General features: G+C 45.4%; 1 protein-coding gene and 1 long non-coding RNA gene across 3 annotated transcripts in view; one reads left to right on the top strand and one right to left on the bottom strand.

Annotated features, from left to right (window-relative positions):
- DNAJC11 (DnaJ heat shock protein family (Hsp40) member C11) overlaps window positions 1-8,722 on the bottom strand; it is a 75,693-nt gene extending 66,971 nt beyond the window's left edge. The window contains exon 1 of one of the 2 annotated variants that reach the window (XM_072819854.1): window positions 8,565-8,722. In XM_072819854.1, coding sequence (XP_072675955.1) covers window positions 8,565-8,636 — 72 coding nt within the window. In that variant the 5' untranslated portion in view covers window positions 8,637-8,722. The remainder of the gene's footprint in view (window positions 1-8,564) is intronic. The other variant, XM_072819855.1, reaches the window with a different exon arrangement.
- A 12,348-nt stretch (window positions 8,723-21,070) lies between these two features.
- On the top strand, window positions 21,071-25,981 carry LOC140630163 (uncharacterized). The gene is made up of 2 exons (XR_012027967.1): window positions 21,071-21,526; window positions 25,705-25,981. It is a non-coding gene; the product is annotated as an uncharacterized lncRNA (long non-coding RNA).
- Window positions 25,982-27,231: the final 1,250 nt, after the last annotated feature.

Here is a 27,231-nt window from a genome sequence, read left to right as displayed (position 1 = left end):
AGAAATAAGTTCAGAGCAGTCAGAATTTAAAGAAAGCTTCATGAAGATGAAGCGATCCAAATCGTGGGTTTTGATTTGCTTTGGTATCCAAGACGGGCTGTGGCATTTCAGGGGAAAAGAACATCCTGAGGAGCAGGCCAGTTTGGCGATAGAGAGAACACTGAAAAAGTGACACAAGGGCAAAGGAGTCTTAGTGGGACATTGGCTGGAAATTAACTTGGACATCCACCCGCCTGCTCATTCATTCAGTAAACATTTGCTAAGTACCTGTTATGTGCCTGCCCTGTACTAAGGAATATAATGGTGAATCAGCCAGCCAGAGTCCCTGACCACATGACGCTTACTTTGCAGGGAATGAAAGCAGAACATCACCACACGGTAGGCAGAAAATACATAAAACAGCTAATCTATAAGGGGCTTTAAAATGGAGTTTGATCCCCACCCAATATACAGCAGGAGCCACAAAAGGTTTCTGGGTAGGGAAATAATGTGATCAGTACAGTTTGTTAATATTGATTTGGTATTAGCTCGACTACAACTGACAAAAATAAAACCAGAGAGACCTAGAGAAAACTATGGCAGAGGCGTAGGGTTGAGGTTAGGAGGGCTGGTAGGTGGCACAGGAGTCCAAGTGGAAACAAAGCAACAGAGCTGGCTGGTCAAGAAGAGTCCTGGTGAGCCGAGTGGATCTATGAAACAATCGGAAGGTGCTCAATTCCAAATGGAGAAAACAAACCAAAAAGCATGCCTGCCAGGGGATCTGGCTCCAGCACATGGGTTGGGGAGAAACTGGAAGCACCAGGCTTTGTAGGGAAAGGGGGATTTAAACACCTAAATAGGATGCCCAGAAGGCAGGTGGAGATGCGACAGAACCAAGCGATGTTAAAAAGAGCCAAGCTCAAGAGGCCCAAACCTGGGGGGATTGTGAGGATGGAGAAGGAGCACCAAAGGTAAGGAAAGAGGACAGAGGGGGACACCTGAGTGGCTCAGTGGTTAAACATCTGCCTTTGGCTCAGGGCGTGATCCTGGAGTCTTGGGATCAAGTCCCACATCGGGCTCCCTGCATGGAGCCTGCTTCTCTCTCTGCCTGTGTCTCTGCCTCTCTTTCTTTCTGTGTCTCACATGAATAAATAAATAAAATCTTAAAAAAAGGAAAGAGGACAAAGAGAGCATCGTGGGAACCAAAGTCGAAGGGGCTTTCAGGCTGTCCACAGTGGTGCACATATATCTGCACAAAATGTTTCTGCTGGAATCTTCCCGTTGGATGCCTTAACACTCACAAAGCATCCTGAGACTGGCGCTGGAGCTTCCATTTTACAGGTAAAACAGTGAGGATGAAAAAGATTAAAAGTCTGCTCTGAGAAGGAGAAGGAACTTCTCTGACCATGCCCCCTGCCCCAGCCCAAAAGCTGGCTAGCTATTAGAAGCCCGTGTGGCCTGGCCCAGACCAAAGTGTAGTTCATGGAGTGAAAAGCTGCAGAGAGGAAGCAGGTATTTACAAAGCATATATCACACAGCCGGCTCATCCAAACTGTGTGAAGAACTCTGACAAATCAGTAAGAGCATTTCTTATTAACTTTTATGCTCATGATACTAATAAAAATATACTGGCATTTACTTTACATAATAACATGCCAATTACTATGCCGAGCACTTACATGCATTCTTGCTTAATTTTCCCCAAAGCCCCAGGACAGTGAAATTATCATCTGGATTTTATGGATGAAGAGACGGGCCCAGAGAGGTTAAGTGGCTTGCCCCTATCAGGCTACCAGGAAGTCAAACTCAAACCTGCCTTCAAGGGCTTTGCTCTTTATGTTGCTGACCCCTTCCGAAGCTCCACCACCATTTCTGCCTTTCCAAATGATCACAACAAAGGTGCACAGGTGCTTCATATGGAAGGTGCCGGACTAAGTGGTTTCAGTGTCCTTCTCTAAAACCCCTAAGCACACCACAGCTTTGTAGAGTACAGGGGTCAGGTGGACAACGCTACGTGTCATGTGATTTTGAAAAGTCAACCTCCTGCAGCCATTTTATTATTATTTTTTTTAATCTATTTGAGAGAAAAAGAGAACACGTGTGGGGGAGGGGCAAGGGAGAGGGACAAGCAGACTCACTTCTGAGCATGGAGCTTGATCCCAGGACCCCCAGATTACAGCCTGAGCCAAAGTCAGACACTTAACAGACTGAGCCACCCAGGCGCCCTCTATAGTCATTTTAGACTGTGCTTTGGGAAGGTAGTTAAGAGAGAAACAATAAATCATGATTAAGTCAGAGAAGCTAAACAGGAGGATGGTCAAACAATTCCAAGTTTCTACAACTAGAGGTAACCTAAGTCGGTTGTCTTATGTAGAAGGAAAAAACAAAATTTACAGAACTCATTACCATCAAGATGGCAATATAAATTCAAAAAGAGATTAGGCAATCAGTAATGACAGCAGTCTACATACTAATGAAGAGAAAGGCAGGCCCCAGTCACCTTCAAGGTTTATTTGGGGGTGGGGTGGGGGATGGGCATCCTTTCCTCCACGCCCACTTCTGCTGACAACAGAATGTGAGAACAAAAGAGCCAGAGGAGCAGAAAGTCTGATTCCTGAGCAGAGGTCATTCCAAGGGCTGAAAAGATATTTCCTGACCATTGTACAATTTGGTTTTCATTTCTCTTCCTGGTCATGTCCATATGTGTATCTGGTGCCCTTGAGACACAACAGTAAATAAAAAGGCCAGCATCTTAGGAAAATGAGCTCCAGTTCCTTTCTGGGTCAGAAGTGATGGTTCGGAGCCTACCTTCACATAAAGAGCTTGGCTTATTCTTCCCGAAAATCCTGACCTTATACTTTCTGTTGTCCACGTCCATCTGTTATATCCTGCGCACTCATGCAGACTTCTCATGGTTGATGTCTGCTGGCATTTTATTACTGAGGAATGTTCTGGCTCCTGCAAACTAGGGAGGGGATACTGTGCACTCTGCTTGCAGAAGTGGTTTCAACAGTCCAAGACCCAAACAGAACCCAGCTACCAGGATATGAACTTGCAGGAGGCTCCAAGCTCCTTCAAGGGAATGAGAGCTTTATAAAGTTTGGGCCACAGTGGCGGTGATAAAGCAGCAATGTTCCCAATGGTCTTTTCCCCTCCTGATGCCCCCTTTTAAACTTTTATGCTATTTTATTCATCCCTGTTAGTTGTCTTAAATCCTTTCTTGAGCAAGGTAGGGTATAAATAAAATCAAAATGAAAGTTTAATAAAAGTAAACACTAAAATTCCATATCCAAGCAAAGCACGTTCCATGTGTGTCCCACATTTTCTTATCCATTGTTTACTACTGAACTCACAGCAAATATAAAAGCTTTCAATTGAATTCTTTCTAACAAAGAAAAAAAAGGTATTTTTGTAGATAATGCAGAGCTAGAGCATTAAAATTTCAAGAAGCAATTGTTTGAAATGCCCAAAGCAGAAAGGTAATAACTAGCTTATGGTTCATTAAATAAAACACATTTTAAAATTTAACCTCATGGTGTTTGCTAATCATATTATAAGATGACATTGGAACTAAGTGGGTATCCTAAGAGCTCCCTCCCCACCCAGAAGCAAGACAGATCACTGGAGGCCTCTCTGAACTCTACTTGAGCACCTTCCTGACCCCAGTGCTGTCTTCCTGTCGTTTTACCTCTGATCACGGAGGTCCTCCCTGCCTTGCCCTAAGAAGCTGACAGCTCACAACACTTCTACTCTGCCTTCAACCCCAGACACTGACTGCAGTTGTCGCGGATCACCCCTTCTACTCTCCTCCCTAGCTTAGCTCCCCCTTCTGGGAGCCGCCCCCCTCCTGCCCTCTGCATGAAACTCATGACTGCAGGAAGCAGAGTTCAGAGAGATAACTGTCTTTTGAAGATAAGAAACTCTGTTATTTTGAACAGAAAGAGAAAAGAAACCTTTGGGAATTCATAACCTGATGCTTAGCATAAATTCTGGCACTATGTTTTGTTTTTTTAATTAATACAACAGACGGATAGAAAATTTAGCCAGGATGAAGTTTACCAAAGCTTTCTATGTACTTGCATTTAAAATAAGCAAAACCTCATGCTTTCTCAAAATTCAAGAAATAATAAATATTAAATGAGCATCTACTTGTACAAAGCACTGTATACATACGCTCTACTACACTGCAACACGGCAATATACAACATCCTGGCCCACAGTAAGTTCCTAATCCATTATTGCCGGTTCCCCACATTTCAATGTCAAAGAAAATGGGAAAAAGAAAGGGTAAACTACTACCCTAGGGGCAGGAACCCACACCCCCCTCACAAAGTAAAGATTTGAACACAGGACATTCTGGTTGCAAAGCCGCGATGTGGCCTCCTACTCTCCGTAACTTGGAAGAATTGTAGCAGGAAAGTAAGCAGAGACTTAAGAGGTTAAATGACTTGTTGCTCAGGGGCAGTGTGGGCTGTGACTCTTGCTCCAGTGAGTGACCTTGCTCTTCAGCCTCTTTATTTACTGGACATCTCAGGAACGGGGATCATCGCCTAAGTTTGTTTTTTGGACAGCCAAGGCTTAACACTACCTGCTGAATGTACACATTTTAAGCACGCTTATAAATACCAAACTTTGAACATAATGTAGTTAATGGGAAACTCATCAAAGGAATGACCTTCTCAGACCTATCTGGTTCCCTCTCCTTAAGACTAAATTACCTGCTCGTCACAAGGTGAGATAAGCAACAGATGAATAAACACACAGCACCTCACCTCAGTGCTTTAGGTGTGCACCTGGCTCAGCCAAATGCCTATACTAAACTTCTACAGACATCCAAGTCATCCTGGTTGCTGTGCTGTGTGACGTCCCCCTAGGTCAATTTGGGCAGTGGCCAGTAGACCTTCCTCTACTGCTCTAGCCCTTCTTCCTATCTGCAGTCCAATCTTGAATGGTTAGCCCCACTCTGACTGTAACCCCTAGCCAGAGACCCAGACAACCAAAATTGTGGAAAGACCAACATACTCTAAACCAGGGAAGGTATCAAAGTGCAGGAATTCTGGGGAAAGTTGTTCTTGGTAAGAGATAAATTGATTGGGACCAAAGACCTTAAAAGGGGTTGTAAACAATGCTGAATGCCATGCATAAAAATGAAAGTTTCTTTTAATGGTAATACAACATTGATAAAGTAGGAATTTGAGTCAATTAGGAATAAATTCAATTTAGAATGTCAATTAAAACATCTATAAAATGTATAAAGATCAAGAAAATTTCACTCTGGTTGATTGGTCAGGAATCCTTTCTCCAAGTAAATTTTGGAAAATCATCTCAGAAATCTCAGAACAGTTAGATTTTAGGCACCTGATGACACATTTGACTACAGTAAACCAGAGATGAGAATCTGGTTTTAATATGCCAGGTTAATAATAAATTCCTCCCTCCCCTCAGTGTGACAATAGCTCTCCTCTGTAAACAGGAAATTCAGAACAGCAGAGAAGGGGAATCATTAAAGATCGCATATGTCTTGTTTAGAGAAGAATTTGGTCAAGTCTAGCTGCCTGCCTCGTTCTCTGAAATACAACATGAGGGGATATTCTCAAGTTTAAAATTTAGAAAAAGAGATTTTTAAGTTGCTTTTTGACATTTTTCCAAAAATTTTATTTATTTGACAGAGAGAGTGAGCACAAACAGTGGGAGCAGCAGAGGGAGAGGGAGAACCATACTCCCCACTGAGCAGCGAGCACAACGTGCAGCTTGATCCTAGGACCCTGGGATCATGACCTGAGCTGAAGACAGATGCTTAACTGACTGAGCCACCCCAGCGCCATGATTTTTAACTTTTCTGTATCACTTCAATTGTAACCAGACATTATGCTTGTAGTTAAAAAAATTTTAAATAGAACTTCTTGGTTCTGTGTTAGGTTACTGCCATTTGAGATTTTTAGGGAAAAGTCTGGACTTCCTGAACACAATGCTGAAGGTATTCTCTTGAAGATGCTCTGAAGTACTGGTGGGAAGGGAATCTTGCTACCTACACATATACTTAAATGGCATCAAGCTATAAGAGTGACAGCAAATACATAAACAGGTGTAAGAGTTAACATTACTTCTACTTTAACTCTCCAAACAAATCATGCTATTTCAACTTCAGGATGATTTCTGATTTCCCAAAAAAAATCCTAGTAAATACCAAGTCCAGAAATCACCTTCAGAACTTTTCTTCCAGTAGAATCTTGAGAGGTAAAATCTGCATACCCTGACATTTTACACTGAGTTTGTTGACCAAGAGAACACAAAGTGACTTCAGTGAGGGAACATGTTTTGTAGGGATTTCACCCGTAGCCATAAATATGAGAAATGCCTTAAGTCACTGGGAAAATATTTTTTTTAAACCTTTGCTACTTTATTTTTTTTTTAAAGATTTTATTTATTTATTCATGAGACACACACACACACACACAGAGAGAGAGAGGCAGAGACACTGGCAGAGGGAGAAGCAGGCTCCATGCAGGGAGCCCGATGTGGGGCTCCATCCCAGAACTCCAGGATCAGGCCCTAGGCTGCAGGCAGGCACTCAACCGCTGAGCCCCCCGGGCTGCCCGGAAAAGACTTTTTTTTAAAGAAATCTTTATTTGTCTCCCACTCATCAATCCAATAACAATAAATCTTAGGATGCCAGTGGTTTCAAGGTATATCTTTGACTAACATTTATCGAGGACTCCAGCCAAGCCTATTGTTCTGTATCTTTTTGATCATATGCACCTGCCTAAGATTCAGTAAGCCTGATAAACTGGTAAATTGCTGCTCAATTACTGATAACCCAGACTATAAATAAATGGTAAGAAAGGTTGGCTTCAGGGGCGCCTGGGTGGCTTAGTAGGCTTAGCATTTGCCTTTGGCTCAGGTGGTGATTCTAGGGACCTGCTTAGTAGGGAGACTGCTTCTCCCTCTCCCTTTGCCCCTCCTCCTCTGCTCTCAAGTGTGTGCTCTCTCAAATAAAATCCTAAAAAAAAAAAAAAAATAAAAAAAAGTCTGGCTTCATTTACTAGTTTGCTTCTAAGAAATGGAGAAAACTTAGTAATTAGCCAAGCAGCTTGGTTCAAAGGGAAATGAATTGAAGGCTAAAAAAGGTGATTTACCCAAAGCCTTACTGTTTATTAGTTACACGAACCTCTAGGTGCCTATGGTAGCCTAACAGGATTTGCAGTTCCCCCACATATTACACTAGACATTTTCATAATACATAGTATTAATGTATTAGCTAATGTTTTAATGGATTGCCTAATCCATTTGGGAGCTCGCAGCTCCGCAGTCTGGTAATGACAGCAGCGCTTAGAAGTCAAGAGCTGAGGCTCCAGTCAGACTTCTGAGGGCTGAGGTCAGGCTCTTGCACTTGCTATTGGGGTCACTTTGGCCAAGTAACCTAATCTCTCTCGGCCTCAGTTTTCTCACCTATAAATCAAGGATTATCAGAATACTCACCTTAGGGGCTGGGGGGAGCGTTAAGGTAAGGAATAGGGAGTGTTCCCTGGGCACTGCAGCCTTGGACAAAGCGGTACTGATAAAAACGTTAGCTGCTACTGACACCACGCACACCAACAGGGTGAACAACACATATTTGACGGGCTTTGCCTAAAATAATCAAACTTTATGATCACGGGGAAAACGGGCAGATAGAATTAAAGGTCCTCCAGCAGGGCCGGGAGGACCAAACCCAGCAGCCTAGAGAGAAACGATCCACCTTAGGGCTTGACCTTGGAAGCCTCCCTGCCCTTCACGCTGCGGTGAACTGGACGAGCTGCCGAGAAAGGGAATTTGCTGGGCCCTCTTACGTGCCAGACACAGTGGGAGACTCTGCCTTTTACCGGGTGAGGAGGAAACAGGGTGCGAACACGCGGCGCACGGAAAGGGGCGCACACGCCGAGGCCGCGCTCGCGGCACCGCTCGCTGCTTTTCCGGCTTGGCAGCTTCTTGCCCGTCCGCGGCCTCCCGGACGGAGGCTGTGGCTACGGGAGGCTCTTCCCTCGGGTCCTGGACAGCCGCTCAGGGGAGAGGAGGGCACAGGGCACGTGCCCCCGGGCTTGGGTTCACTTTGAAAGCGGGACGTCCCCGTGAATACTTGGGAACCCGACAGACGGCGTGGGGAGGCTCCCTGGAGGCCTTGACCTTGGTCCCTGGGGCTCAGTTTCCCGCTCTGCCGACCGGGGGGCGAAGACACAGCCTCGGCCAAGGCAAGTTTGTGGGCCGGGCGAGGCACCGGGTCCTGGAGAACCGGGAGTCCCACTCCGGTGGCCTCCGCCCCAGGGACCCGTTCCCTCTTGTGGGTCCGGGGCCTCTGCCTTGCCAGGACGCAGCGCCCCGGCCGCCGAGAGCAGCGGCAGAGGCCGGCCGGGACGCCCCCCGCGCAGGGGTCGAGGCGGTGGGGACCGCCCGGTCGGCGGGCGGTCGCGCATGTCGGGCGGGGTCACGCGGCCTCCCCGCCGGGTCCCGGCCGCCCCGGGTGGGGCCGGAGCGGTGGCCGCCAGCCCGGCCCTCCCGAACTACGGGGCACGGCCTCCTCCCAGACTGCGTCCCGCCTCAGGCCTCACCTCCCTGCGCACGTTCAGCAACGAGTAATAGTCTTCATTGTCCAGCTCCTCCTCGTTCAAGGCCGTCGCCATCTTCGCAACCTTTCACCCCGCCAAACCGGCAGGGCCGTGCCCAAGAAGGACCGGCGAGCCAGGGCCCCGACAGCGCGGGCCGGCCGGGCTGCGCCACAGCGGCCCCTGGCGGCCGGGAGGGGCGGCGCCGCCGCCCGCGCCCCCGGCAGCGCGCCTGCGCCCTGCGCCCTGCGCCCCCGCGCGGCGGAGGGCGGGACGCGGCGCCCGGGGTCCGCCACGTGCCGTCCCCGCCGGCCTCCGGGAGGCTCAACGGGGCCGGGCGGGAGGCCTCGGCCGCAGCTGGGGGCGTCCCGTCTGACCCCCGCGACACGTCGCTTGTGTCCTAGGCCGGCTCCCAGTGCGGGCAGCGTCCTGCCCCAGGCATCCCCGCCTCGGCCGGAGGCGCCTCGACGCCCCCCTTGCCGACTTCTCCTTGCACTGGAAACCTCTAGGATGGGATTTATTCCTGCCTCCATTGTTCTTTCTCCTGGCCGTCCAGAACCCTGCACAGCGCACGAGCCCTCTCAATGTCATTTTTTATCATTGCCCTATTTTTTAGGAGCACCTGGCCATTTTTCTGCTGTTTAACTGACAAGGCAATACCCATTTGGTTCCTAATAGAATTGTCCCTGGCAGGCACCTACCCCTACAGCCCCTACCCCCTGAGCCCTCCGCTTGTAAATTTCTACCTTATAATTTAGCGATGGAGTCTAATTGATTTCAACCTGGTGCCTGCTGTTTGGTGCATTATTAAAGATGTCTCGGTTACAATCATCTAAATAATTTAAATGTCTTCGAAATGATGTAATTATCAAGAGAAGGTGGACAGCAGAGCTCTCATGCTCTTGCCACCTGTTTGGTTCATGCTGACCTGTACCAATTCCTCATTATTTCTCAGGAACGTTTGCTCAGCCTTAACTAACCATGAGTTTAGAACCATCCCTGTTGCCCTTCCTAAGCAGGTCTCCTGGGAAGCCCCAAACACCTGTCTGTGGATTTGAGAAGTTGATTTCTTTCTCTTCCTAATTTTTGGCCAGATGTTCGCCATCTGGGCCTGTGTATGGTCCCTTCCAAGTTGTTCGGCCCTCTTAGGATCTTTCAGCATGAGACACATAGGTGTGCTGAGACAGGTTATCCAGGAGTGTTGAGTCACTGGAGCCGACCCCAGCCCAGGCCGTAAAGGAAGAGCTGTTTCTTTAGCTGGCTGGGGCTTCTCCACAATAGCTTCTGCAGACACTCATGCTCCATCAGCAATTGTGGCATTTTTTTAAAAAAAGATTTTACTTATTTCACCCAGAGAGAAAGAGAACAAGCAGGGGGGAGTAGCAGAGGGAGAGGGAGAAGCAGGCTCCTCCTGAGCAGAGAGCCCAATGGGGGGGCTCCATCCCAAGACCCTGTGATCATGACCTGAACTGAGGGCAGATGCTTAACCGACTGAGTCACCCAGGGGCCCCATGTAGCAATTTTTTATGGTCTTTCCTTTTTTCTCCTTTGCAGAGCACTGATTAGTGCTAAGCTGCTTGCTGACATTTGCTGGTCTTTTAAGAATTTCTTACAAAGAGGCTGGAGGAGAAGACTACAGTGTTGAGACATTCCTTTTTTCTTAGGTTTGTGGGCATTAATTGGGCCATAATGCTCAGTTGAGTAGAAGAGTTTCTTGCCATCTTTCCTCTGCTTTGGAAAACACTGCCTCTAGGAATCACATAAACAGAACCTAACGTATGTTTCAGAGGGCCCAGGACTGGGTTTCTATGATTGGGAATGACCTGGTTTTTGTCACTATTCAAACAAAATAAATAGTGACCTGGAGATGCTCTGTATTTGTCCTCTTTCAGACACATGACACTTTGTATTATGGTTACTTGGAAAGTGGTTGGGACAAATGGAAAATAAGATTAGATATACCACAGGCCTGAGAGTAAGTTTACTTCGGAGGTTGGCTGTTTTCTTTCTCCTTCCAAAAACCCTAATCTCTGATGGGCAAAATAATGGAAACCAGGAGCAGTACAAATTGATAAGTTGCCACACCCATCCAACCACTACTCATGCCAGGGCAACCGATGAAACTCGGCCACAATAACTCACTGCCTTGCATTTTTGCTTTCTCTTTATTGGGTAAAGCCACAAAGCAATTTGTAACTTAGCTGCAAAGCCAAGCCTAATACCCATATATATTTATATAGCTATATCTACGTGTGTATGTGTTATGTATATGTATAGATAGTCATTTTTGAATTCTCTCAGCTGTAAATAGAAAACATAAGGACAGGGACGTCTGGGTGGCTCAACAGTTGAGCATCTGCCTTCAGCCCAGGGCGTGATCCTGGAGTCCCGGGATGGAGTCCCACATTGGGCTCCCTGCTTGGAGCCTGCTTTTCTCTCTCTGCCTCTTTTTCTCTGTATCTCTCATGAATAAATAAATAAAATCTAAAAAAAAAAAAAAGGAAAAGAAAACATAAGGACATTTACCTTTACTACCATTTGTTTTCAGAATGACCCCAGAATATTTGGCCTTTTCAGCACAACCATCAGGAAGCTTTCTCTGTTCAATGGCTTGATCTAGTGCCGGGGGTGGGGGTCGGGGGGTGGTGGGGTGGTGGGGTGGGGTGGTGAGAGGCATGGGCTCCCTTCTAGAGTTAAATACAGGACACTCGCTTAGATTTGAATTTCAGATATGCAATGAATAATTGTTAGCATAAGTATACTAATATTGCATGGAGCATATGCACATACTAAAAAAATTCATTGTGTATCTGAAATTCAAATTTAACCGGGCACCCTGTATTTTTACTTGCTACACCTGGCAACCCCAACTGGAAATCCTTCACTCCTTCCCCCTTTTCCTGAGTAATACTCATAAGAGATGAAGCAGCCTGACTCAGCCCCTTCTACGGTTGGGCTGAATCCATACCTCTTCTCTACAATTCAGGAGGAAAAGTTACTTCTCATCTTTTTATTATTCTCTTGTCATTGAGTCCAGATTGGGATTCAGTGCTTGCTTGCCATTCATTGCCTGTCCTTCCTTTCCCTCATGAGCTCTGATAACCCTGTTAAGAGGAGTTAGGGGGAAAAAAGTCCTTAGCTGAAGAAAAGAAGGGAAAGTCTGCAGGCACTCAAGAATTAAATTTTCTTGATGGTATCGCCTCCTTTAGCATTTCGGGGACTTGTCATTTATATCTTTAGCCAAGATAATAATTGCAGAAGGGTTGAGTCACCCAGAGGAAGGACCATACCTGCTGTGCAGAGACTGTTGCTGAGAAGCTGCAGAGCTGAACCCAGCCTCGGGGGCTCTGGCAGCAGCGCACGGATGGACTAGGGGCTTCTCAACTCACCGGTTTCAGATCTCACCATCCCGACAGAGCATGCATCTCCAAAATCTCCAATTCAGAGCTCCTGCCTTTGGAACTCAGCATTTTACCTGCAATGTCATCCCTCCACGGTGCAAGGGTACCAGTTTCCCCTGCTGTTTGCAACTTTAGGTCCTTGGTTCCTAGGTGTTAATCCATCTTAATCCATCAGCTCCCAGCTGGGGTCCCCTCCCTATCTGCTTTCTTGGTCATTCAGTGATATCATAATCCTTTGACCTTTGCCTCTGTCCACCACATCCATTCTCAGTTTGGTTTTTCTTCCTTATCTACCTTTCTGCACTCCTCCCAGGCTGTCGGGAATAGCTGGGGAAAGTCCTGGAAAATACAAAGTTGATGCTATCTGACTTCAATGGGCCCCCAGTGTTACTTGGCAATCCTATTACATTCGCCTCTTATTAACACTCTATAAATTCCCCATAGTGTCTACTCAGCTTATCTTTGAGTTTGAAGACAACATCCAGGAATGGGCACTGGTGTTTCAGCAATTCATAAGAAGGAAATGATTTCTGTTTTAGTGGAATTAACACTCTAAGAGGGTGGGGCAGGGGGTAGGTGCAGACAACAAACTAGTTAATTAATAAGAATTTCAGATGCTAAGTATTATAAGTAAAATTAAACACAGTGATGCAATGGTGGGACACCTCAAGGGAGGGAGGTCACGTTAAGTTGGCTGGCTGGTTATGAAAGATCTGAGGAGGTAATTTTGAACTGAATGAGGGGGAAGAATCCAGCTTTGCAAGACCTCAAGGTGTGAAGACTCAGAGACAGGAAGACGTTTGGTGTGCTCCAGGAACAGGGAGTGAGCCAGTGAGTTCAAAGCTGATGCAGGTTGGGGAGAGCAGGAGGAAAAGATGTTAGGGAAGCTTAGTCAGGGAAGACTCATGGAGTATAGTGGTCAGGAATTTAAATGTTCTTCCAATCACAGTGGGGAGCCATCTCAGGATTTTAAGCAGGGAAGTAGCATGGTCCAATTCCTGCTCCTCACCCCAAGGATTACTGTGGGGGGGGGAGAACAGGGTTAGAGGGAGCAAGAATGGAAGCAGTCCCTCACCCCGACCCTGACCCCTTAGAGATCATGCAGTATTCTAGGAAGAGAGGGGAGTGGGCTTGCAGAAAGACAGAAGCATGGGGCTGGCAGGCAGGGACTACTCACTGCATTGGAGTCAAGAGTAACTGGTGAGATAGGTTGGGTCTGGGGGATGGAGTGAAGGGGGGTGGGAAGGGGAATCAGTGGTTACTCCTGCATTTTGGTTTGAGCTGCCAGGTAGTGAGACTATGGATGCTGCTGAGGAAGCTAGGGAAGAATTTGGAGGGAGAAACAAAGAGCTCTGTTTTGGAGATGTAGACCTAGGTCTCTGTTAGACTTCTCTGTGGAGGGGGCACCTGCTGCCTCTGCTTCCTTTCCACCTGCTCTTTTCACTTCTTGCAATCAGACCCTCACTCCCATCATTCATTAGAATTCCCTCCTCAAAGTTTCCCATGACCTCTTGAGCCCCGCCAGTGCTGAGCACCTGGAGCCAGTGGTGTCTGTTTAATTGCCAACAGCCTGGACCTCAGACATCGTGTAGCAATGTTGCCCCTACATCATTGTAAGCTCTCCATTTCCACTGTTTCACTATCTATCTCTCTTGACCTCTCGTTTATCTGCATCCATCCCCCTTCTTTCCTCCTGCTGGCATGCAGGACCTCTGTGATCTGGGTTCACCCATCTTTCAGCCTTACACCTCTTGACTTTCTTCATGGAGCTATGCTTCTAGCCAGGAAAAAAAAAAAAAAAAAAAAAAAAAAGAACCGTTCTCCAACTTGTTCTTCATCCTTTTTTGTGTCTCTGGGCTTCCAGGAAGGGTCATTGACCTTCAGCCCAAAACCACCTTGTGGAATTTTTTGGGGGGTCTGCTGTTGAACAACACTCTCGGCTTTTGTTTATCTGCCTTTATTAGTATGAAAGGATTTTTCCCCCCTCAGGGTAGAGGAATCTAGTTTGGCAATTATTTTGTTTTCTAGCATGTTGTTCCCAATATCACTTCTCTTCTTTTAGGTGTCTGCAATTGCTGCTGTGAAGTGATGTCCTTGTTTCTTTTTGGGATCCTGGTTAAGCATGTTAGACCCTCTCAGTGTATTCTGTATCCTTTTTAAAAAAAGATTTTATTTATGGGGGAGAGAGAGAGAGAGAGAGAGAGAGAGAGAGAAAAGCAAGACTCCCTGCTGAGCACAGAGCCTGATGCAGGGCTTGATCTCACAATTCTAAGATCATGACCCCGAGATCACCACCTGAGCTGAAACCAAGAGCTGGATGCCCAAACAACTGAGCCACCAGACACCCCATTCTGTATGCTTTTTGTGCTCTCTTTTATATCTTCCTTCTTTTTATCTCTATGACTTCTTTGTGGATAGTTCTCCATGACCAGCCTTCCACTTTATGATTCTCTCATTTTCCTAAAATTTATTTTATTTTATTTTATGATAGTCACAGAGAGAGAGAGAGAGAAAGAGAGAGGCAGAGACACAGGAGGAGGGAGAAGCAGGCTCCATGCACCGGGAGCCCAACATGGGATTCGATCCCGGGTCTCCAGGATCGCGCCCTGGGCCAAAGGCAGGCGCCAAACTGCTGCGCCACCCAGGGATCCCAAAATTTTTTTTTTACTACTGCATTGAGGTATAGTTTATGTGCAGTAAAAAGTGTAATATTTAGAGTGAACAATTTTATGAGCTTTGTAAACACCCATGAATCCGTTACCATAATTGAGATGTTAAATTGCCAATCCACTACTTATTGTTGTAGATTAGTCTGCATTTTCTAGAATTTTATGTATAGAACATACATCCTGCCCACAGCTGTCATCCTGCCTAGGCTGTCACTGCTGGTGACCCTTCCTCTGTCTTCACTGTTGGCACTCCTGCTTTCTGAATGCTTATTTCCTATTTGTTTGTTTCATTCCTTGGTTTTGATGGAGTAAATCTTCCCAGTTATTTGAGACCATGGGTGCCCTTATGTTACCTTTATATTTGATGGCAAGTTTGCTAGGTAGATAGTTTGACTGGGTACAAAAGTCTGGGTTGTAACAATGATTTTCCTCATAACTTTGAAGGCATTGCTCTACAATCTCAGTTTCCCAACGTTGCTGACAATATGACAGACTCTAATTCCTATGGCATTGTGACTGTTTTTTTCTTCTTTCTTTGGAAATATTGTCGTTCCTGGTTTTCTGAAATTCTATGATGATGTACCTTGTATGGTCTTCTAAAATTTATGGTGGTATGCATTCAGTGGGTTCATTTCTGTCCATCACTTCTGGAGAAGTATATCTGTTTGGTAACTGAATTCTGCTTAATTGGTTTTCTTGGTCTATTCTTATTGGGTCTATGTTTATTGTGATGTCAGACCTCTTGGACATGTATTTATTTCTATTCTTTTATCTTTTTTTTTTAATTTTTTTTTAAATTTATTTATGATAGTCATACAGAGAGAGAGAGAGAGGCAGAGACATAGGCAGAGGGAGAAGCAGGCTCCATGCACCGGGAGCCTGATGTGGGATTCGATCCCGGGTCTCCAGGATCGCGCCCTGGGCCAAAGGCAGGCGCCAAACCGCTGCGCCACCCAGGGATCCCCTATCTTTTTGATCTTTGTTGGAGATCCAACTATATTTATCAGTTTGATGATTTTTTAAAATGTCATAATATATTTTTAAAAAATTTCCAGAGCTCTTGTTCTTTAATTATTTTTTCTTAAAAATAGTTTCATATAGGCAGCATGTTCTTTCACATCTCTAAGAATGTATCTAAGTTTTATTCCACCTTCTCACTTTTTAATTTCCTGCTCGTTTTTTTTTTCTGTTTGTTTTGGCCTGTGTGTGTGTGTGTGTGTGTGTGTGTGTGTATGCTTCTCAAATCTCTGGTGATCCTTGGCTGTCTATTCATGGGAGCTCCACGAACATGTTCAAGACTACTCTTCTGGTGGGATTCTTGGAGAGTTGTTAGGTAAGGTCCTCCAGATGTCAGATCTGTAAGTCTTTTCTCTTGAATGGACTGGTTTTCCCTGGGAGGAAAGGAGGAGGAGGAGTCCTACTTTCTCCTGTATGGGGTAGGTAAAAGCTCTGCAGGCAAGGGAGTAGCATGTTAGTATGATATCTAGTATCTAGCTATGCTCGATATCTAGACTCCAGAGCCTTTCTTGTTGAGCCTCACCAGATAATAAACCTCCTACTGGGTGCCGATGAGGGGGTAGTTGCCTAGTTGGGTAGATTGAGGAAGGATATCTGGGGTTCTAAACTATTCCGTGTGCAGACTAGTAATACCCCTGCCCAGCCTCCAATCCTGAACCACTCTTAGATCCTGTAGCACAAACCAATCCACTTTTCCATTGTCTCCCCTCACCCCACAGGCATTTAGTCAAGTGGAGAAAGCTGTAATCTGAGTCTGTTACATCTTTCACATTTTTGTCCTGTCCTTTGTCCCATGTCATCTTCCATGCATTGTGTCCATGTGCATTTATACCTGTTTGATTCCTTTATTATTCTTTCATTAGGATTTGTGGAGGGAGCAAAGACAAACTCCTACATGTGTCTTGTCAGTTTTAATCTCAGTCCCTTTGTACAACATAATGTCCATTTGTACCACTTGTATTTCAGGGACAGATTTCCACCATCTACACATTTATTCCTCTTTTAGACTGTAAGCTCCTGAGGCAAGTGCTTGAAATAGTTTGTATTTATATATCCAGCAGCATTGTGTGCCTGGCGTATAATAAAAGCTTAAGGTGCACGCTTGTATTTAATGTGTGCCAAAACCAAGAGGAAAGCGAGCTGGAAGCAAAATGATGGAAAGGGAGAAGTAGAGAGGTGTTTTCATCCATTGTTCGGCAGGGAGACAGAGCTCAGGCTGCAGTGCCAGGGACCCCAGGAGCACAGCTGAGCCAAGGGAAGCCCTAAGTCTTTCTGGATTGGGATCGATCGGCCTTCTCCCCAAACATCCCTGATCTCATGAAGTGCGTAGCTCTGTAGTTTGGTAAGCTATCCATCTCCCTTTCCCATCTTCTTTGGAAATCCAAGGAGAGAGAGGCGGAGGTGACTTGGTCACAGGGGGTGGTTGAGTAGGACCTGCCCTGACTACAGAGTCAGGCCAGGTTTGAAAAAATGTCTTCTTTTAAATTAAGTGCCAACTTCAAAGAAAAATCTCTGGGTATTTGATTGGTTGGCTGGTTATTTTAGTTTTTTAATGTTGATTAGGCTCCACATTCAGTGCAGGGCTTGAACTCATGACTCTGAGATTAAAAGCTGCATCCTCTACTGACTGAGCCAGCCAGGCACCCCTGTTTTATTGTGTTTTAATCTGTTTTTATATGTTTCTTCTCCCCCCAAACAATAAGAGTATTGTTATCTAACCAGAGGCCCAAAGCCAGGTGGTTAAGGGTAGATCAGCTGTTCAACTACAGTTCATCAAGGAGGAAGAAGAAAACTCTTTCCATGTTATTCCTGGCATTCTTGGAAGCTGTGTCTGCTTGGTCTGGATCCTCTTATGGTGCCTAGATGGCTGCTGTAGGTCATTAAAAAAATACATGAGTATTTTATCTTATAAAAATAGTAGGAGTCCTTGTAAGGAAGGGGGATGAGGAGTTGTTTAATGGGTATTGAGTTTTGGTTTTGCAAGATGGAAAGAGTTCGAGAGATTGGTTATATAACGATGTGAAGATACTTAACCCTATTGAGCTGTACACTTAAAAATGATTAAAGTGGTAAATTTTATGTTGTATGTGTTTTATCACAATTTAAAAAATTTAAAGATATGTTGAGAGTCTTGACCTCTTGACTTTGGGTGGCTTTTATTTTATTTTTAAGATTTTATTTATTTATTCATGAGAGACACACAGAGAGAGAGGCAGAGATACAGGCAGAGGGAGAAGCAGGCTCCATGCAGGGAGCCCGATATGGGACTCATTCCCCCGTCTCCAGGATCACAGCCTGGACTGAAGGCAACACCAAACCACTGAGCCACACGGACTGTCCTTTGGGTGGCTTTTAAATCCAGAGATTTTATTCCTGATGTCACTGACATCAAGAAAGCCAAGCAGTAAGCAGAAATGTTGCCTGTCAGTCAGCGATGGAAAGTTCCAGAACTCAGCTGAGAATCAATACTGCTCATAAGGCCAACCTGACACATTGTGAGGGCTTACAGCTTGCATTTCTGAATTGTTTTCAACGTGATGGAAGCATGACTTCAGTTGTAGAAAGTGGCTGGCCAAGGCCTTAGTTCTTCAGTGTTAAAGCTAAAGACACTTACAGAAAGGTCAGAGAGGGTTTCCAAACTCAGTGCTATCAACATTTGGTGCTGGATGAGTTTCTTGTGGGGCCAGCCTGTGCACTGTAGGAAGCTTACTTAGCAGCATCCTGACCTCTACCCACCAGATGCCAGTAGTACCACTCCCAGTTGGGACCACCAAAAATGTCTCTGATGTTACCAGCAGACCCCTGGAGAGACAGAGGTGAGGATACTGGTCAGAAACCACAAGGACCACCTTCTCCAATATTGGCTTCTCTTACTGTGGGCACTCAGAGAAAAAATTACTAGCTTCTAGAATTTAATGAATTGAAATAGAAAGCTATTTAAGCTTATTTATAGAATATTTACTATGTGCCAGGCACTGTGCTAACTCATACATCTCATTTAATTCTCTGATATAATGATTAATAGCTTCCCTTTACAGAGAAAGAAGCTGGGCTCAGGCAGGTGTTTGCCACAGCCCTTGGAGCTTGTAGACGGTGAAACCAGGATTCAGATCCAGATCTATCTCCACTTATGATTGCCTTGATGTTTAGTTTTTTCCCTTTTAGATTGATTTGTATAATGGTGTTTGAGAAGCCTTTGAGCCGTATGTGCGGTAACGTCAGCTTTATCTTATACTTCCCTTGGACATGTGGTGTGTGAAGTTATCGGGGACCTGCAAGGGTGGCAAATGTTCTGTTGCCCACTCAACAGCTCTGAGTCCAACATGAAGCATCTATGAGTCAGGGAGTAAGTACTTTTTTGCATCCCTGGCGAGGCAGGTGGCTAAGGGGCCTGACGTGATCCCCTTCCCAGTCCTAATACTGCTTGGATCTTGGATGTCCCTTAACCAGCAGAGGGCAGACCTGTGGTCCCAATTGACAGAAGTGGGCAAAGAAAATTGTTCTTGAAGGTTTGGAGCACAAGGGGAAAGGCTTAGGGAAATAAATGGTAGCTGCATCCCTTGCTTGTCCAGAGGTGGGGCCATTTTCATATTTTTGTGGGCGATGTATTTAATTGTCCTGTTATTTAAAAAAAATGCATAACCTCCGTCCATAACGATAACGATAAAGTTGAAAGACCACCCTAACTTTATTTTCCTCTTCCTGACTTACCACTCTTCCCTGAGCTTGGTCTGAATTACAGTGTCATAAGAGTAAGAACTGTCTCCGCTGGGAAATGCCCCTAAGAAGGAGAGGGTTTTCCTCTGCATTCTCCTCTCTGGTAGGTTCTCAGGGGCTCAGCGGGGCCATGTGCTCAGGCCCCAGCCCACGGCCTCCAGCAGGACGCTGAGCCCAGAAGGAGATGGATGCGTTACAAGAGGACAGGCGCACGGGTCCTTATTTTATGAAAAAGGAAATTACCCGCAGAACCCGCAGCCAAAATTCTATCTGGGCTGAAACTCTGATGAATTTACCAAAATCTTCATTTTTACACGCTCACCTGCATGAAAACTGCAGGAAGGGTAAACAAAAACTTCTCCAAGTTTGTGCAGTTTCCCAGAGAAGCAGGCTTTCACCCGCTGCCTGGCCCCTCTTCCAGCTCCTCATGTAACCAGCCCCGGCCTGGCGGAGCCATATTAATCATGATAAGCTGTTCATGCAGAGGCTTTTCCTTTCCTGTCCGTGTTACCACCCGCATTTCTGTTGAGTCGAGTGTTTTCAAAATCTCTTCTGGATCCAAGTGGTGGAACGTGGTATTAGGAGCATTTCCTTCCCCTTCAAACTCTGCTCCTCACTCCCAGATGTGTCTGATTATGTTCAAGGTTGTTGCTAAGCCTAATACAATGGTCGTTTGGGAAAAAATCCAAAGAATGTCACAGACTTGGTTTGTTTGATGAAGGAAGAGGAAGGCCCCCACTCTGAGCACTGAGTTTCCTCCAGAAACAGCCCACGTCTTGGATTCAGGTGCTTCACGTGATTTTAGAGTAATTAGTTCCTGGCAAACAATACGAAAGGACAAAAGTTTCAAGGTGTGGGATCACCATGGCAACGACTCAGATTCCCTGCCTTGCCCGGGTCTCACAAAGATAGCAACTGGTCATGGCATTCCTCTGAAATTGGCCAAAGCCTCAAGACCTGCAGGGATGCCTATTCAGGGCCAAGAATGTGAATTTTTGCATCCCCCAGGGCAAAATGTCCTGTCATGAGGGTGTGGTGGGTAGATTAGTGACCCCCAGGAAGGTATGTCCAAGTCCTAATTCCTGGATCCTGTGAAGGTGACCTTACCCAGAAAAAGGGTCTTTTGTAGATGTAATTAAGGATCTCATGATGAGATTATCTTGGATTTAGGGCCCACCCTAAATTTAAATTTAAATTTAAATCCAAATTTAGGGTGGGCCCTAAATCCAAAGTCAGGTGTTCTTACATGAAAATGCAGAGGAAGATTTGAGGCATGGACACACAGGGGAGAGGGTCCTTGCAAAGCCAGAGCCAGAGGTTGGAGCAATGTGTCTGTAAACCAAGGGATGCCAGTGGCCACGAGAGGCTGGAAAAGGGGTCCTCCGCAAGAGTCATCAGAGGGAGCACGGCTCTGCTAAGAACCAGGTTTGAGATTTCTGGCCTCCAGAACTGTGAGAGAATAGATTTTGGGTTCTTATGGTCCTCCACTTTGTGATACTTTGTTACTATGGCTAATATCGTGGACGACATCTGCTCCTCCCAATCCCATGCTTTTCTGTGTTTGAGTTATAGGGCCAAGAGCCCTTTACTGTTGACTGAAGAGCACACTTTTTGCATAAGAAAAAAGTAAAGCAGATTTTGGGTGGAACATGCAGCCAGCCATGTCATCAGAACCAACTCTGGGTCAGTGGGCTGTGATGGGGGGTTACCAGTGCTCCTCCTGGGCACCCCGAGAGTGCCACTGTCCCTAAAAAAACACTCTAGGTCCGGTTCCTTGTCTTTTCCTGTCCTTCCCTCTGCCACAAGCTCACTTGAAAGCTCATTTCAGTGCTGCTACTCCTTTCTCAACTCTGGTCAGCATCCCCGTTTTGTGGCATCATGAATGGTTTCCATGGAAATGAAAGGTTGAGATAGAATGGTGCCAATGTGCATCTGAACTTCAGAATTCTGCTATTGTTTCTGCCAGCCATGGGGTTTCACTCATTCTGAAGATGTCCCCGGGGATTTCGGAATGTGTGTTCCTAACTTCCTGATTTTATGCCATATTCCAGCCCACCTGGCTGATGAAACATGTCGTGACATGGGAGCACTTCAGATCTTCACATACCTTGCTCTTGAGGATCTCGGCTATTGTTGCACGTGTATGTAAATGTTAACAAGAAAGGTAAGATTTGCTGTAAATAACCAGTTGATCCCCACAGGGTAGGCTGCAAGTGAGGTGGAAATCCTAGCAGGAGACATCACGGCCAAATCATTACCCATCAAAACTCATCTCCGGAGTAGTGCATCAGAACCAACAAACAGAAGGGGATGGCGACCCAGGGCTATGTGCTAGTGCTCATGACCCTGAGGACAGGTGCTGTGAGAACACCTGCTTCCTGCCAGTACTGGAGGCACAGCTTCCATCGTGCACAGACTTCTCCAAGGGTAAGTCACAAGGAGAAGCAGACCGTAACCAGTCCTCTAACTGGCTCATGGTAACTGATGTGCATCTGGTGGAGGAGCCCCGGTATGGATTCTGAATCACTGGAGCTCCTCACCCTTGCTTTAAAGGAGACATTACCTGTAAAGTAACTTACTTCAGAGTAGGTGGGGTGACCATATTATCACTCAAACTGGAATGCTTTTCAGAATGAAAGGAGTTGCTATTTTTTGAGTAGGCTCCATGCCCAGTGTGGAGCCCAACGCAGGGCTTGAACTCAGGACCCTGAGATCCAAACCTGAGCTGAGATCAAGAGTCAGTTGCTTAACTGACTGAACCACCCAGGTGCCCTTGAAAAAGGCTGCTATTAATTATTTCAGGCTAACAAGCACAATCTCGACTGTCCCTGGAAAAGAGGGACATTTGGTTGCTTTACCTTTAGGTCAACCTGTACCCTGCTCCATTAAGATCTCAGTGTTGAAGTGCCCTATGATTCAGTGCTTGGACCTCTTTTTTTTTTTTTTTTTTTTTGACTCTTACATATTCCCTACAGCAGCACACTGTCCAGTGGAATTATCTGCAGGGCTAGAAATGCTCTCTATCTGTGCTGTCCATAACAAACAATAACCACTAGTCAAATGTAGCCTTTGAATACTTGAAATGTAGCTCGTGTAACTAAGGAGATAAAACCTAAATTTTATTTAATTTTTTAAAAAGATTTTATTTATTTATTTGAGGGAGAGAGAGAGTGAGAGAGAGCGAGTACAAGCAGGGGGAGGAGCAGAGGAAGAAGGAGAAGCAGACCCTCTGCTGAGCAGGGAGCCCGACATGGGGCTTCATCCCAGGACTTTGGGATCATGACCTGAGCCGAAGGCAGATCCTTAACTGACTGAGCCACCCAGGTACTCCTAAATTTTATTTAATTTTAATTAATATAAATTTAAATGGCCACAGATGGCTAGGGGCTACTATATTGGACAGTGCAGACCTAGATGATTTCAGCCAGTCGCCCTAAGGTTCTGACTCCCAAATTTGTCCAAGTGCCCCAACCTCTCCACTAATATCCAGATCCATGTATCCAAGTTGATGTATTTCCTTGTCTGTCTAATTAGGCATTTCAAACTTAATGTAGACAAAACTAACCTTTCTGATCACATTATGATACCACTTTGAACCCATTAGTATGAGTATTAAAAAACAAACAGAAAGTAGCAGGTGTTGGCAAGGATGTGGAGAAATTGGAATCCCGCGCACCTGCTGTAGGAATGTAAAATGGTGCAGCTGCTGTGGAAAATGATAGGACAGTTCTTCAAAAACTTAAACAAGATTACCATATAACTGAAAGATTCTACTCCCAGGTGTTTATCCCAAAGAACTGGAAGTGGGGACTCAGACAGACATTTGGACACCCATGTTCTTAGCAGTGTCATTCGCGATGGTTGAGAGGTGGCAGCAGCCCAAGTGTCCATCAACAGGTGACTGGGTAAACAAGAAGTGGTCCATGCATATGTGGAATATTATTCAGCATTAAAAAAGGTAGATTTTGACATGCTACCATGTGGATCAACCTTGAAATTCCTCTGTTATGCTAAGTGGAATAAGCCAGTCACAAAAGAACAAATATTGTGAGATTCACTTATGTGAGGTTCCTAGAGTAGTCACGCCCTAGAGACAGAGTAGGACGGTGATTGCCAGGAGCTGGGGGGCAGCACGTGTTCAAGGAGCATGAGCTGGGGAAGATGTTAAAGTTCTGGAGATAGATGGCGGTGATGGTGGCACCACAACAACTGGATTAAGTGCCACAGGGCTGCAGAGTTAAAGATGGTCAAAATAATAAATTCTGTAATGTAAAAAACCCAAATTTCCCGACATTTCCTTCAAGCTTGCTCCTTCTGCAGACTTCTCATTTCAGTTAATACCAACTCGACTTTTCCATTTGTTGAAGCCAAAGACCTCTTCTTTCCCTTGCAGCCCACATTTGGCACAGGCATACATCTTCTCAGCCCTGCCTTCAGGTACATGCGTTCAGAACCTCACCGCATGTCACATCACCCAACACACTAAGCCACGGATCACCCCTTCCCACACACACCCACTGACTTCTCATGTCACCAGAGCGATGGCACGTCTCTGTTCTGACCCGAAGGCCCTGTGTTATCTGTCCTGCTGCAGCCAGGTCTCCTCCTATTCCTCAGACACCCCAAGAATGTCCCTGCCTGCAGTTCTCTCTGCTTGCTGCCCTCCTTGCCCCAAATCTGCTTGGCCTGACTCCCAGTCCCCAACTCCTTAGGTGTGCACCCCCTGTCTCAGTGGGCCCTTCTCAGGTCACTCTGTCAAAACTTTCAGCATACCTCCTCCTCCTCTCACCTTTCCCCTCCCCCCCATCTTTTTTGCTCAGTTTTGTCTTTTTCTCATTCACATTCATCAATAGCTAACATATGTTTTATTCATCTTGTTTACTTTCAGCCTCCCCACTAAAATGTATGATGTTTAAGTCAGGGGTTTTAAAATCTCTTTCATTCTCTGCTTTCCCTACCAGGGCCAGCTCAGCACCCAACATGTAAATGGCACTCAATAAATATTTGTTAAATTAATGAAGGAATGCAGACAGTGAGATGATTGCTCAGGACTTGTCTGTCTCTTTTAGGAACTCTTTGTTGATGGACATGAGCCACCCTAATTTCTTCAGCATTCAGTTGACTTGAAGCATCTTTATAAGCTTGGTTTACTTTTTATCTACGTCCATGGTCTCAGGATGGGTTGCCCCCTCAGGGGACATTTGTCAAGAGACATTTTTATTTAATTTATTTTAAATATATATACATATATTTTAAGTAGGCTCCATGCCCAGCATGGAGCCCAGTGCGGGGCTTGAACTCACAACCCTGAGATCATGACCTGGCCTGAGACCAAGAGTCAGATGCTTAACTGACTGAGCAACCCAGACACCCCTGTCATGGGACAGTTTTGGTTGTCACAAGGGGCAGGAGGGGTATATCCCTGTACTTCTAGTTGGTAGAGGCCAGGGATTGTGCTGAACATCCTGCAATATGCAAGACAGTTTCCCACAACAAAGATTTATTCCACCACTATGTCACTTGTGTCAAAGTCAAGAACCCCTAGTTCAACCATACGAGGTATTGTCTAGGCTGTGTGAAATAAGAGGTGAATTCCTTGAGGGCTATTTTAGGCTGAATTGTGTCCTCCAAAAAAGATATATTGAAGTCCAGTCCTCAGTACTCCAAATGTGACTTTGTTTGGAAATAGGGTCTTTAGAGAGGTCATCAAGTGAGATGAGGTCGTTAAGGTGGGTCCTAATCCAATATGACTGGTGTCCTTATAAAAAAAGTAAATCTGGATGTAGACATGCACACAGGGAAGAGCATGTGAAGATGGAGAGAGGGTGGCTGTGCCACTGGAGTCATGTAGCTCCAAGCTCAGGGACACCAGGGCTTCTGTCCACCACTGAAGTTGGAAGCTTCCAGGAAGGATCCTTTCCCCTAGGGTCCTAGGTAGAGCTCAGGCCTGCTGACACCTTGGGCTCCAGACTGCAAGAGAGTACATTTCTCTTGTTTTAAAACATCTAGTGTTTGGCACTTTGTTACGCAACCCCAGGAAACTAATACAAGGACAGAGCCAGTGCTAAATCCAAACTTGATACTAATGAGGTTTATACCCAGTGACAATTAAATTAGTGTCTGGGAAAAATGGGAGATTTCACCAGGATGGTGGTTAGAGTCTCATATGGAAGGAGAGACAAGGAAATTTAGTCTTTTGAGTATTATGAAACTTATGACCTAGAGTTGGCCAAGAGCACTTGGATAATAGATGTTCAAAGCCAACAGTAGCCAAAGCCTTTCATGGGAAATTACCCCAGCACAAAGTGCTCTTTGCTAATATTAACTTTGGTTCTATTTCAGATCAATGGAGGCAAAAAACCAGGAGATCCCATAAATCCTGTCAAGCCTGTCATAGCTGCCAAATTATGCCCTGATAAAGCTTTTGGTGGCTAACGATATGGCCCTTCACCCAGCGTGGATGCAACTGGGAGGGGGCTTTCTGGAGATGATCTGACCTGAGGTGGAGACACTTGTCATGGAGTGTTACCTGAAGGCTCTTTGGCTCTAATGAAGGGTGAAGCTTTGAACATGATTACTTCTAAACAAATAATAATTAGAAAATAAACAAAGATCTGGATTTAAAGTCTACTTATTGTCCCAGGACCAAGATTAACAGTGAATGGCAAGTTTTTGTGAGAGATAATGTCTTTTCACATATAGAAGATCCTATTGATTTCCTGTTGGTATTATTCAGAAAATGTGCAGTGTGTGTATCTATGGAGCAGAGACAATCTTCCATCACTTGCTTTATGGGAGGAGAATGGTTATTGTATCTCTTCCCATAAAATATAATCTCTTTTCCTCTTCCAAAAATCTACCTGTTCCTCTGGGAATTTCCAGTTGTAATCTGGGGGAGTGAATTGATTTTTTTCTTTTCTTTTGCATGTGCCAGTATTTTTATATTTGGCTTCTTTACATTTTCTCATTGTTCTCTGGAGTCTGGCTTTTCTAGATTGTTATTTGAGCCCTTCTAAAAATTCCTTTAAAATCAGTGCCATTGAAACACACACATGGGGGATCCCTGGGTGGCTCAGTGGTTTAGCGCCTGCCTTTGGCCCAGGGCGTGATCCTGGAGTCCTGGGATCAAGCCCCGCAGTCTCCATGACGGGAGCCTGCTTATTCCTCTGCCTGTGTCACTGCCTCTCTCTCTCTCTCTCTCTCTATGTCTATCATAAATAAATAAATCTTTAAAAAAATATATAAAAAAAAAAGAAACACACACATGATGGTGGATGTCAGGCTCCCTGTGACTTGAGTGCCCCTCCCTTATACTCCACGGGGAGCTAGTGTGAGTGCCTAGGAGCGCTTTGGAGGCAATGAGAGGTTCCTTAGTGTGTTGTAACAGGATAAAAATGCAAAAAAAAAAAAAAAAAAAAAAAAAAACCCAAAACAAAATAAAACAAATCACCAAATCACCAAAGGAAGGAAATGTTCTTTCTGAGGATTGGGGTTCTCAGCATTACCTCTGGGCATTTCTTCAGGATCAATGAAGATACAAGGGCAAAGTCCTTCATATTTAAATATTGTGCTCTGAGCAGCAGCTTCCTAAGCTAATGAATTTGGCTAAGAAGAGCCCAGCAATGCAGTCCTGTCCAGGTCTTACAAGTGGAGGTCTGCAAACTGTAGCTCCAAGATGGAAAGCCTGTCCTGTGGCTCTGTCTTCACCTCTTCATTAACACAGAACCTCCCTCAATTCTCCTAGCTCAAACCTACCCACCCTTCCTGGTGCAATCAGTCCACAGCCCCCCACCACACTTTCTGCCCTCCACTCTGGTTTTTCTCTCTTCTCCAAACCCCTGTGGTACTCTGATTGCATCATCCTAGCCA

Source organism: Canis lupus, chromosome 3 (assembly GCF_048164855.1).
Source record: "Canis lupus baileyi chromosome 3, mCanLup2.hap1, whole genome shotgun sequence".
NCBI lineage: Eukaryota > Metazoa > Chordata > Mammalia > Carnivora > Canidae > Canis > Canis lupus.
This window is presented reverse-complemented; position numbering and strand designations above follow the sequence as displayed.